Source organism: Myiozetetes cayanensis, unplaced genomic scaffold (genome assembly GCF_022539395.1).
Source record: "Myiozetetes cayanensis isolate MyiCay16 unplaced genomic scaffold, myiCay2020 scf21, whole genome shotgun sequence".
NCBI lineage: Eukaryota > Metazoa > Chordata > Aves > Passeriformes > Tyrannidae > Myiozetetes > Myiozetetes cayanensis.
Genome location: NW_026087423.1, coordinates 13,462,595 through 13,475,887, shown reverse-complemented (window position 1 = coordinate 13,475,887; position 13,293 = coordinate 13,462,595). Strand labels below are relative to the sequence as shown.

General features: G+C 46.1%; 1 protein-coding gene across 14 annotated transcripts in view; it reads right to left on the bottom strand.

Moving 5' to 3' along the window:
* ARVCF (ARVCF delta catenin family member) overlaps positions 1–13,293 on the bottom strand; it is a 226,147-nt gene that overhangs the window by 79,351 nt on the left and 133,503 nt on the right. For all 14 annotated transcript variants that reach the window (XM_050317992.1, XM_050317993.1, XM_050317991.1 and 11 more), the window contains one exon: positions 834–992. In XM_050317992.1, coding sequence (XP_050173949.1) covers positions 834–992 — 159 coding nt within the window. The remainder of the gene's footprint in view (positions 1–833; positions 993–13,293) is intronic.

Here is a 13,293-nt window from a genome sequence, read left to right as displayed (position 1 = left end):
CCTCTGTTCAACTCCTTTTAACACAGAAAGCAGTTGGACAATTCCTTTTTTTTTTTTTCTTTTAATCAATCCTGTCTAGAAGTTTTTAAAAAGGGAATCACCCTTAATCTTTGTAATGTTCCAGTCGTACTGAAAGCACACGAGGCAGCTCTGAATACACAGCACCTGCTCAGCAGAGACTGCACAATCACCTTACAGGAGGAACAAAATGAGACTGAGAAAATCAGAACACATGCAACACCTGTAATCCAGCCAGTCCTGAGGTACAGCCACTTGAGAGCACACCCAGCTTTCCCAGTGCACCAGGAGTGAAATGCCATTCCCGAGACTGGTGCAGAATTTAAATGCTGTGGTGTTATTTACACAGGCTGTTCCTTGCTCTAAAGGACAAATGCATAATCACACACTGATATTATAGATCATCACTAATCTGAGACACATTTCCAAGCACAGTTTCCTCAGCCAGGCCCTACCAAATCATCTCTTTCTGCCATCACTGTATGTGTTTGCAGGGCAATGCTGTGAGCTGCTTCAGTAACATACAGTGAATCTTAACAGAATAAACAGTCTGAGAAGGGGTTCCAGTGTTTTTGTTTGGTTAACTTGGATAATTGCTGCTGCTCAGTTCACAGCTCCATGAAGAGCTGTATCAGCAGAGCTGATAAGGAGCAAGCTGGACACAGAGGTGAAGCTGAAAAACCCCAACTCAGCTTTGCTGGCAAACACAACTTTCAAAATCCCTGAGGATCCACCCCTCAGGCTGCTCCCCGCTGTTTCTGTTTGGTGATTAGGTGGCACTCTGCCATTTTCCACCCTGGTTCTTAACCCCTCACCTTGGTTTCTGTTCTCCTTGTGGTTCCATCCTCAGAAGTGACAATAGACACATGGGAAGTGGGAGTGCCTGGGTCTTCCTCCACAGTTACTGTCTCTTCCACCATTTCTTGAGGCTCTTGCATCATTGCTATCGAAGTCTGGTTACTGGGGCTTTGTTCCTAAAGAAGCAGGTAAAAAAAAAAATTGAACTTTTCACTTCTACTGTCATGGTGTGACTGTTCTATTTATTTCAGATTTCTCAACCGAAAAAACCCACATTTTACCCAAAAACTTGCAAGGACAGATTCAGAGAAAGGAGTATTTACTGTCTCAGGGAAGCATTCTGCAACTCTGCTGGTATGACTGGGTTCAATGTAGCAAACAAATCCTGAGAAGCATCTATCAAGTACTTCCTATTTACAGGCAGCAGACTACAACCTTAACTTAAACACGCTTATTGAAGCCTTCTCTTCGATGCCCAGCATAGGAGGAGTGGAATTCTTGTCTGTAAAACATTCATTCAGTTCTGCAGTGAACAGGCCCACTGGCTTTCAGAGCAGTTAATGTTACACACCATTAGAAGTTTCTTTCCATTTGATAAAAAACCACAGCTGCAGACTAGAGAAGGCTATAAAGCATCAACACCTACAATTAAATGGACACCCTTCCTGAAGAGAAATGGATGGCCAGAGATTAACAGCTGAATTCGGTGAAATGCTTCCCTTCCCACATCGCTAAGTCCAGAAGGTCTAACTGGTTATAAGCTCATTTAAAATTTATAACAGATAGACAACATAATGAAAACTAAACCGAAAGAAAGGAGATGAAAGGCAGGTTCTTGCAGGGATGCTGCCCAAAGAGAACACTCTGCTGCTCGGCAGCACCAACATCTGAACCTTCCTCCTCCTCCTGCAGCTGTGTGTGCCAGCACACCAACCACAGGAGCTCCTCTGGTAGATGAACACATTTCAGAAGCTTCACAGCAAGAGGCCAATAAAGAACCAGCTTATGCACTGAGAAGCCAGACTTTTCCCCAGCGTTCTGAATCCTCAGCCACGTAAAATGAACCGACAGACTGCTCATCTCAGTGCAACCCTGAAGGAATCTGCCTACACAGACCTCAGAGCCAAAGCTGGGCTGCTGCTGGCACCCCCTGTCAAACAGGCACTCACAGAACATCCTTTATTAAGGACTGAATATATACACACATGTACACACAAATGCATTTTATATATATATATTTTAAAACCAAAAAATAATGACATGGAGCTCTCAACTGCCAAGGGAGCACACTCTCCCCAAAGAAAACACTATGGACAAATCCAATATACTCTCTTCACATCACAGGAAAATAAAATGGTTGGGATGAAACTGTTGCCATGCATGAGCTGAGCCTAATTACATAAAAGTTTAAATATTCTCCACATGTGAGCAGCTTCATCATCAGAGAACTACACAGTATTTCGCAGCATTTTACTTAGAAAAACTGCATTTCATCTGAGCCATCTTCTTCAGACTGACCCTTCTGCTGGGCCACGTTTTGGACTGGCCCCCAGTGACCTTATGCTGCTGAGCAGGAACCAGCTACTGAGGCCTCATTAAGCTCCACATTTATCTCTTCCATGATATATATTTCCTTTTAAACAAGCTGAGATATGCCTGTTCAGTTTTCCTGGATTTACAGCTGTATTCTGACCTTCTGGAAGGAAGGAAGCCGCTCTCATTTTCAGGTAAGCACTAATATTAACCAAGATATGATGACGAGCCTCCAGCAACCATCTCAGTCAACGTGCAACGTGGACAGCCCTCCAAGGTGAGGAACGGATCACCAGAGGTGATGTAAGCAGGCACTACCTCCATTTCTACTGGAACCACAGAGTAACTCGGGGAACACAATCAATCAACTAGAATAAGGCTTCTGAAACCCTACAGAAAATCACTCCTTCCAATCTGCAGTATTTAATCATTAACGGCAAATAAGTCATGATACATGCTGAATCCTTTTTGGTAGGTTCAGATGTCACATTGTGTCCTCTGCCCCCAGCTTCAGAAGGGAACCAGCTCCAGGAACAAACACACTGACCTCCCCATTTTTCTAGGAGGTATTGTATTTTGACTGCAGCTCCTTTTTTCCCACCCCACAGTGAAGCTTTCCTCTAAAGAGACTAATTTACACAATACTGCAATACAGCAGAGACCCAGAACTTCCACCCACCCTCACACAACCCGGCCCTGCCAAGAACAGAGGAACCAGGTACGTGTAGAGAGGGTTTTTCCATCACACCCTGTCCCTGTAGAACTCCTCCTCCTCGAGTGCCAAAACTGCTTCAAGGTGGGCCCTTCCCACTCCTCTGACACACACAGGCACACACACACATCTCATCCACCACCTTCACTTCCAGCTGCACTCGAGCTGCCCATATCTCTTCGTTCCCCTCTGGACTTCTAAGAGGCAAACTCTGTTTTGTGACAATAAACCCTAGGAGATGGAAGGTGGAAAGAAATATTTTGCTCTTTGAACCTTTGCAATACTTTCTCTTTATTAAAGAAAATAAAAATAGTCTGCCTTTGTATTCAGACTGCCTGTGGGCAAAGGAAACCTTAAAAGCTGGGCACTTACACATGAGCAAATTGCAAAGTAGAGCATATTGACTTTAAATGAGCACTGCACTAGTTTTTATCCTCTGGCTGCTTCTAAAATGAAGAACGAGGGAGATGTGGGACAGATCTGCATTCCTACAAGAGAAACCCACTGTTAGCAAGAGACTGTCCTAAGCATCAGAAAGCCTAAAAGCTTGCCAAGTTCAAGGCAGATATCTCCCAACACAGACAAGTAACCAGACTGCATCTTCTGTGTGTCCCTCTTGCTGTGTGTAGAGCTTGGAAGGAATGCAGTGAGCAAAGAGGACAGCCATCATCAGCTCACTCCCTGAATTACTGAAGGAGGTGGTTCTTTGATCTCCAAACGCAGCAGTTTCTCTACATCGCTGAGGTGGAATTGTCACAAGCTAACATTAACGCAGAAGAGATGCAAAGATGTTGTTATCTGTTTTTAGACTCCGTCATTAAGGATTTTAGGTCAACACAAACTGCAGAAACTGGGACACATTACCCCTTTCAACCACCTTCCTCTGTGCTCAGCTTCTAAGCCAGCTTTTAGGACGGGTGTTTTGCTAAACACACCTCAGCATCTCGAATTCCACCCGTTTGGCAGGTAAGCCCAATTACCCAAAGTAAAACAGGAGCTGGGTAAGGCTGGAACACGGCACCCCTGAGCAATGACGCTACCAGTGCTTCCCTGCCTGCTAGAGGGAGATCTGCAGAGCCCTCAGGGATCACACACACCCCCTGAAACGACCACAAGAGCTCTCCTGCAAGAAACACACACAGTTCAGTGTGATATCCCCCACTGCAGACTGTTAAGCATTATCCATTAAGTCCTTTTCAAATAATAATCTTTGGCTTCTTCCAAGATTACAAAACGCCACCAAATCACGGGAAGAGATTCCAGTGCAATTATTGCACACAGTGTCAGCAGTCTTGACTTCTCCCTCTGCTTTTGCCTTTTTGAGACCAAATGAATCCTATCCTGCTGATCTGCATCTCCAGTGTGCTTTAAAAACACAAAGCAACAATCAATTTATCCCCAGCCCGTAAAAGTTAAGTGCAGATGAAACAGCTAAAGACCTTGTAAAATAAGCAAGAATCATAAAATAACAGTAATTCTTGTTTTGTTAAAGAACAGTGATTCGCCATTTAGGGCACACATATCTCCTAGGGCTTATTTTGCATTAGAATACTACAGCTTCTGTAATCATCACCATTTCAATTCCTAGAGTTGTATTTCCATCAAAGTAGCTATTTTATATCTGTTTTAATAAAAGAATAACCTCCCCCAGGAGTATCAGACATCCTACCTTGAGACAGTAAACAAAGTTCTTTATTCTCTGCCTATGGAACAATTTTAAACAGTCTGGAAATAATATAAAATTGCAGGAGATTATTATTTCCACTAAAGCAGTCCCTCTTCAAGAATACTGAAAACATGTACATGCACATCGAATCATCATTCCCCCCGAGATCCCCTTTGTTCAGAAGATTGCAGGGCAGGCTATTCTGGCTACTCCTTACTCCAGGCTACTGTCAGATCCCACATCTGAAGGGTTTTGCGAAGCACAAAGGCTGAATTCTCCATCAGTGGACATACTTGTCCTCAGTCAACCCCAGCCCAGACAAAGCTCGAGTGTATCAGCTCCTGTGAAACACATTACAAGTCTGGGCATAATTAATGGCATTGGACAACAATGCTAATTGAATTAAATGTGGATTCTCTCTCCTCTACTACTCTTTGTTTAAATTACTTATTAGAGCTTCAATCTTTGCAAAGCATGAGATTATTTCCAAGTGCAAAGCAAGCAAACGCTGGTTTTGTCGGAGTCAAGGCTGGGGTTGATGTTCTGCCCCACTGGTCTCTTCCCAACGCAGCTCTGCACTCCCAGCTCCTCATGTCCTCAAGCTGTTATTTGCTGAAGGCATGTGGAGGAGAGAGGAAGACAAAAAAGGCAAGTCTGCAGAAACACAGCAGTTGTAAAAAGTCTATCCTGAGATCTTCATCCGACTGGGACATCAGAGAGGAAGAAAATCACTGGTGGAGTTTGCTGAACTTGGTCTATTTGTGGCAGATTTTTTTCAGTAAAAGATCCAACTCCTCAGCAGCTGGAGACTCAAGTCTGATACTGTCACATCCTCCTTGTCAGAGCCCCCTTTCTTTCCCCACAGCCTCAAGACCCGTGCTATGCTCTCTGCCCTGGATCTGTCTGGAATCCAAGCTGACCAGCACGTGCCCATCACTGAGCCCGTCCCACCCGAGGGGCAGGGGTGCCCCAGACTGTCCTGCTCTCCTTGGTCAGTGCTTGAGGAACGTAGAACAGGTGAGCCCCCTCTGCCAGCACTGCCCTCACTGCTGCAGGGCAGGGCCCCCCTGGAAGCACAGGAGAGCTGAGTTCAAGGACTGCCACAGCTGCTTCCTCCAACTCACACAACACACCGAGCTCCAGGTCCAGCAGCACCACCGCTGTCCAGCCTGACCCACCCCAGTGGCTCATGAGAGGGGAAACGCTGCCCCAGCCAGGATCAAATGATGGCACATGCAGGAAAACGGCTCTGGAGCAACAAGGAGCACGTGGAGCAGCCTGCACTGCAGCTCAGGCAGCATACCATGTGGAAGGAGAGCCTGCCAGTCAGACAATGGTTTAAAGATGGGAATACATAAATATCTACTTTGCTGCAGATAAACTGATCTCCATTTAGTAAACTTACTTTTCTGTTTCCTCATGTGAAATAAAATGTGTTTTTTACGTATATAAATAAATATCTATGTATGTATACAACAGATTCAGCTCACTCCAGTGTGAACCCAAACACACTAACCTAGGAGAAGCTCCAAGCTCTCTGTCAGAGCTCTCACAAACTCTACCCTAAGGCTGGTCAGTTCAGAACAGCTGAGAAATGTCAGCCCCAAATGAAAGAAGGCTGTCCTGGCATGGGGTACCAGAATGAACTCAGCCCCACACCACAATGCACTGACTGTTTCCCGAACACTCACACACTTCCTTTGTCCTTTAGAAACACACACGACAAGCAAGGAACAAATAATGCCAAGAGCATTTAAAGCACCAAGGTTAAAAGGAACATTTCAGCAACTGCAAGAAACCCTCAACTACAGAAGTTTTGAAAAGCCACAAAGAGCAGCTTTTTTTGGAAGCAGGCATGGTAATTCAGCCTCTGAAGGCATCCCACCTCTCAGGGAAAGCAGGAGGCGGAGGTGAAGGAGAAGGAGCCGGGCCAGACAAGGCCTGCAGCAGCAATATTCACCCCCCGAGCACGGCAGGACACACTGGGGTTCTGTTCAGCCACGCGGTAGCTGCCCATCACCAGGAGACCCACAGAGCCTGCCCCACGGCCAACAAAGAGCGCTTTTATGCTATTTTAAACAATCTGAAGTGTCTCAGTTAATGGAAGACCGGGCAATTGGCCCTCAACTATTTCTAATTGACTGGAATGATGGATGAAGCTAAAGGGAAAGCTGACCCACTGAACTTTTCCATACAAACCCTGAAAACTGAGGGAGATTGTAAACAGTTTATAAGAATGAGAAGAGGGAGAGGCAGAATCCCAGGGGCTTTGCTCCTCTCAACCTGCTATTAAGTTGTTTCAGAGGAAGGAAAACAAAGAGCTTCAACTCAGAGCAACAAACAACAAAAAATACAGGGGAAGGCCTAAGCAAATAGAGTATTTTTCCCATGCTCTCCTCCCCTTTCCCCAGTAGCTGCTTAGCTCTGCCAGGCAAACCGGTCCTTTGAATCAGAAAGGGCAATTTGTCACTTTGACAAGGTGTCTCTCAGGGCTCTGTAAGGCCTTGCCCTGCTTTTCAGATTGGCTGGGTGTTAACCACAGATGTCAAGACATTACATCTCAGTCAGCTTCAACAGATGTGATGATGTATACTTAAAACTTACACCAGTCCTACTGCATCGAGGCAGTGCTCAGAAATCACACATGCCCACTGATTCTCAGAACAAAACCATCACCAGCAGCCTCTGTACTGCGAAAAGGCAACACTGGGGCAATGTGACAGAGCTGCCTGCTCACCTCAGCATGTCCTGGGAGGGAGAGTGAGGACAGAAAACTTCCAGGCAGGGAAATGGATGAATAACAGGTTTGAATTCACAGCACCTAACTTTAGGCAGCTTAGCAAGGCATCTAAATGCAGAATAACTGAATTCTTCCTCTTCAGTCAAAAACAAGAGCAGAAGTCTCAGAGAACAGTTCAGACCTTTCACAGACTACATCACCTTCCTGGACATATCTAGCTCTTGTCACTGATCATGCAGGGAAATGGTATCAAGTGTTTCAAGAAAGCATTAAAGCTGGAGGATGAATCCAGGTCTCAGAGTCCTGATGTAAGGATTCTGTGGAAGAACCCAAAACAGGACAACTGCATGACAATTCATCACTCAGTCCCTTAATCACAAGCCCTTTTTTCCCCCAATAGTTCAGCAAGATCAAGTAGTGAAACAGAAGCATAAATCACATAAGTCTCCTCCTCCTCACGTCAACAGCATGGCTACTGCTGATGTGGACAGTCTGCCCACGAGGAAACCACTCCAAATGAGTAGGAAGTGACTGTCTCTCACCAAGACTTGTACAGAGAGCTCACTGCCATTTGCCAAACTACCTCCCAAAACCAAACAGTTGAATCTGCTCACCCAATCTTTGACCAAATCCAGAACAGATCTGCCTTGCTTCCTCCCTGGAGCCCTTCCGATGAACCAACCAAGGCTAAATTAGGGAGATCTGTCGTGGGATGAGGTTACATCATGGATTATAATTTTCCAGTAAGTTTTTTCCTTCATCCCCACCTGCTGCCTCTAGCTGGCATTTAGGGTGGTGTGGGATGACTAATTTTACATTCCTTTCTGCAAGACAGGCATTCAGATTTCATTTCCTCCAGGCCCCACCGAGTTTGGGTCATAAATTAAACCAATGCATGTCTTACTAGAGATCAAGTCCACAAACTTACAAGTACAAGTTAGGTCCTTCATCTAAAACAAAAAAAACAGTCAGTTTGGCAGGTGACAGCAGCAGGTTTCTCACGCAGGCTGTGTGTCCCAGGCTCTACCCCAGCCACCTTCACACATCATTACCGCATTAAACCAAAGGCTGCCAAGACCCAGCAGTTAACACACCCACGCCTACTTGTACTGCTACAAAACTACCTTGGAGAATTGCTTTTAACTTCGAGGCAGATGTAAACCATCTCTGCATTCTCTGAATTACAACCAAGGAACATTATTTGAGTGTCCTGAGCCACATCAGATCAGTGTTAAATTCAGCTATCTCCTCACCCACACACAATCTGAAGGGCACAACCAAAATGCCTTTTGTGGCAAAACACACCACCACAAAGAGCAAATAAAGCAAGCTTTATTTTATAATCCTGAGGAAGAGAAGCAAACAGACCACATTATTTCTCATTCTAGGGAATACAAAGTGACTGACAATAAACCCATCTCACAAGGAATGTGCTTGCCAGTGTCTCCCTCACTATTAACCCCAGAGCAGGTTTGTCGGTAGCAAGGCAGCAGGACTGTGTCAGTCCAGACAGCTCCCCAGATTACCCACCCTGAATCACACACTGCTGCTTCCCTCTGCATCTCACCCCCTTCCCACATCTGACCAGAACACAGCGGAACTCCCTGCTCCGTAACCCCAGAGAGCAAAACTGGGGCAATGGGAACAGACCCGGCGGGAGTATCGGGCTCACTGCGAGTCCATCCGAACACCAAAGACACAAGTCAACAAAGCCAGAGGCCTCTCTGACTGCTGATGGAAGAGACTCCAGCAGGAAGACAACTTTCCCAAGTGTGATCAGTTACTGTGCTGTTCCAACTGCCCAGGAGAGTTCCCAGATGCCTTTTTGTCCGATAGCCCATTTACCGCAAACAATTTCTGGTTATGTCGTCAGACTGACCTTATAACCCCTACCTGTGCATGGCCAGTCCTCACACAGATGGAAAGCCAGCAGGTAGACTTGCAAAGCCAGTGATAAACTAACAATAAACAGTAGGAGGAAAAAGAAAAAAGGATGAAAGCAAGAGCTTGGATATTAGGGCAAACGCTGAGTAAGAACCTGTTCGGCCCTCGTCTCCAGAGCTGTGCAAGGATGCAGAGGCACTGCAGTGGGCTCAGAGCACAGCTCACAGAACAGCCAGAGAAAAGGATCAGAGAGGTCTCACATCCAGCCTCAAAGTCCCAGTTATTAACCTCAAAAGAAGGTCAAGGGGCGATCTGATTACAGCTCAAGTGCCTAAAGGTATAATGGAAAGTTGATGGAGAACCCTTCAGCCTCAGAGAGAAAGGTTTAACCAGCCCAGTGTCAGTGATGAACGTTGACACACACCTTTTGTTTTGATGTTCAGACAGCAAGGGTGAGCAGTGCAACAAAAAAACCAACACAGTAAAATTTTGCTGCTTAACAGGTCGGACCTATTTATTTTTAAGAAACATGATCCTATTTAATCATAAACCTGGTAACAGAAAGGTGCTCATGTCCATGCACACAAGTCCTCCTACTTGACTCCGAGGAGTTTTCAGGCTAAGAACAATTTATTTAAAGCTCCTGAAGGAATTGTCCATCCCCACAGCTCATCCTCAGCACACCACACTTCAGTGCAATAAAGAGACTTTTGTCAGCCCAGGGAGGAGCTAATGAGGGATCCCTGATGAGTCCTGGGTTTGGCTTAGGGAGCTCCCTCTCCTCCCACCAGCCAGCACTGGGAATCCCCCTGAGCTGACAGCAGTATCAGCAAGGCCGAGCTGCAAACCATTGTGTCAACTGAGAAACCACCATCACCAAGGACCCCCTGTCCCACCCCCAGCCTCTGCTCTCCGCAGCACAGCTCCCAAAACCTGCAGTGCCAGCGCAGCTCAAACAGCTGGGGACAGGAGGAACCGGTGACTGAAGGGGAAAACAAAGGAGCTGAGCACCATCTGTCCAGGCAGCCTCACCCAGGACATGAATGGGGAGCCACTGGGGCCATGCAGTGTGTAAAGATGCTCAGGATGGGCAGTCAGGCCATTCAGCAAGGCCTGCTACTACTGCATGAGGGGCACCAACCTCACCAAGGAGGAAGTCATTTAGGCTAAGGTGGAAGTCACTGTCCCAGAGGCAAATATCTTTACTAGCAAAGTCAAACAGCTCTCAATTTCGTAGTTAAACATGTCTGGCTTTTCCCATTTGCCATCAGCTCTGGCTAAGGATCCCACATACTTGTTGGAAACAGGCATCTCTGTGGCCACTCTCTCCTACTGGCACCGTGTGTACAGTCAGCACTTCTGGATTAAAGTACTTGAATTGTAAACCCCATCACATTTGCCAACCACTCGATTATTTACATAGTATCTTTTTTGTTATTGTTTCTGATATGCTTTTGTTTGGCACTCCACAAAGGAATTCAAACACGATAAAGACTAAGACAAGACGCAGCCCTGGAGTCAGCAATCTAAATCACTTTTAAACAGGTTCTCAGAGGGCTTTTGGGAGAGCCATTTCTCAATTAAACACACACAGATAAAACCAAGAGATCATACAGGATGAAATGAAAGACTTGCTATTAACAAGCATCAGTCAAAAAACTAAATTCAATCTCGGAACGCTGCACTTCCCAGCAGTTGGCAACACAAGCTGCAAGACTGCTGTTTGAACCCGGGACAGGACAGCTGCGTTTCCCTCCCACTCCCTGTTGTGGTTTTAGGACAGAGAAGAGAATCTTTGATTTTTCCAGAGGAGCCTTGCCAAGCTGAGGCTACAAATAGGATATGGTGTGTTAGCTGTCAGCCAGTTTGCTCACACCGTGGCCAGAAGCCCTGCAAGTGCCCAGATCCCCCCATGCACGCTGGCAGCACTGACCACCTCACTGCCATGCAAAGCAGCCTCCTGTGTCAGACCCCTCTGTAATTCAGGACTGTGCAGGAGATGCCACTTTCATCTGTTCTGGCAGAATACACAGCACCTGAGTACCTTCTCTCCCCTTCCCTCCTCCACAGAAAGGAACTGCTTTCCTCTGAGCCACCCCTACTACTGAAATCCTGGCAGAAATACACTGGTTCTTCCAGTGAAACTCCCCGAAGTGAATCAGAGGACCAAAGTTCCCTGTAAAGCATTAGCAGTCCCTGTATCATCTATACACAAAGCTGTCTTTCCCACAGTTCAAATGAAGGGGTTTTATTTTTCTTCCAATTCTCCACAAAGAATCAAAAGATAAACAGTCATCCCACACCCACCTTTTTTAAACAGTAGGACAGACTCAATCAGGACAAATTCAGCAGCAGTGTGTCCACCACCTGTGAAGAACACCCTGCCAAAAACACTGTTCCTGCCTCCAGGACTCACCCTGAGCACTGAACTGGGAATGTCCTCCCACCCCTGTCCACTCACCACAGGGTTCATTCTACTTTGGTTTTCAGCTTTTGGGTTTCTCCTTTCCCCAAGAGGAGAGCAGTGTTTTTAATCCCTTCCCAGCGTCCCCAGTAGCACAAAAACACGTCCACAAAGGTGCTGCTGAACCCACAAGTCAGGTTTGCTCATCTGGACGAATCCATCATTTATAATGATATTATTAACAAATAAAGATGTCTGACAGAAATCCATAATAGTCAACAGCTCAACTGGCTAAATCAGAGTGTGCAGTAGGTACCAACACATAAAGCATATGCATGGAAGAGGATAGGTTTGGCAAAAGCTGCAAGAGCAATGCTGAAGGCAGAAAAACACCAGGAAAAGACGAGCACAGGAGAAAAGCACCACAAAATGGGAGAGTCTTTCCAGCGAGGGCAAACCCAGAACAATAAAGCACGTCAGGACAGAAAAAAAAGAGAAGAGACAGAACCCATAAATGAGACAAGCAAGTGTCATGGGGAAGCCAAATCAGTGGCTTTCACAAGAAAAAAAAGTGGCAGGAGAAGGGAAGGGGGAGAGAAGCACGAGAGAAATATTTCAGTCTTTAATTCCCTCCTGTTAACACTGCTTTATTTCACCATAAAAGTCTTTTGATGAATAGCAGCTCCCTCCACACACAGCAGTATATTAAGATTCTTTATTAAAGCTTTCCAAACACCACAATGTCATTCTTTGGCTTTTTATGTGGTTTGCCTAGGCTGTGTTTCTGTTGCTGAGCTCTCATTAGATGTGTATCCTGTACTGACAGGGCAGAGGTTACAAGATACAACAAAGCTGACCACAAGCCGGGGTTTGATTTCACACAAGTGAACACGCTCAGGGAACAGCGCAACGCCCCGTGTGTGACCTGGGGTGCTCCTGCACACCCTCAGGAGCGACTGGGAGTGCCCAAACTGCTCCTCAGCAGCACGCCAGCAATTCACTGAGGCAAGCACAGAGAGGGAGAGGGAGCACAACTGCAGATGTACCACAAGCCACGTCCCACAGCAGACGCTCCCGTGCCAGGACAGCTCAGGGCTCTGGCAGCACAGCCCAGCACTGGCAGGAGGAGCATTGCCCTGGGCCACGGATACCAGGGAAGCACAAGAACAACACAACACAAAGATGCAGCCAAATTAATAAATCTTGCTTACAAGGGATGACAGCACGTCAGGAAGAGCAAATGTAACCATCCAGCTATCCGGGTGGAAGACAAAGATATCCATCCTGAACGGCAAATTGTGTCAAACACCATGAACACTTTGCACCCCACGGGCAGAAAACTAGTCTGATTCTACACTTAATTCAATTATCCATGTCAACAGTGACCAAACACATCAGCATTTACAGCGTCCCACCATTTATCAGTTCACACACACAGAAACTGAATCGACTCCTGAGTAAGAAATCATCAGCAACTCTGATCACAGAAAAAAAAAACCAAACAACCAAAAACTATTTTTGCCAAGAAGTTTAAACTG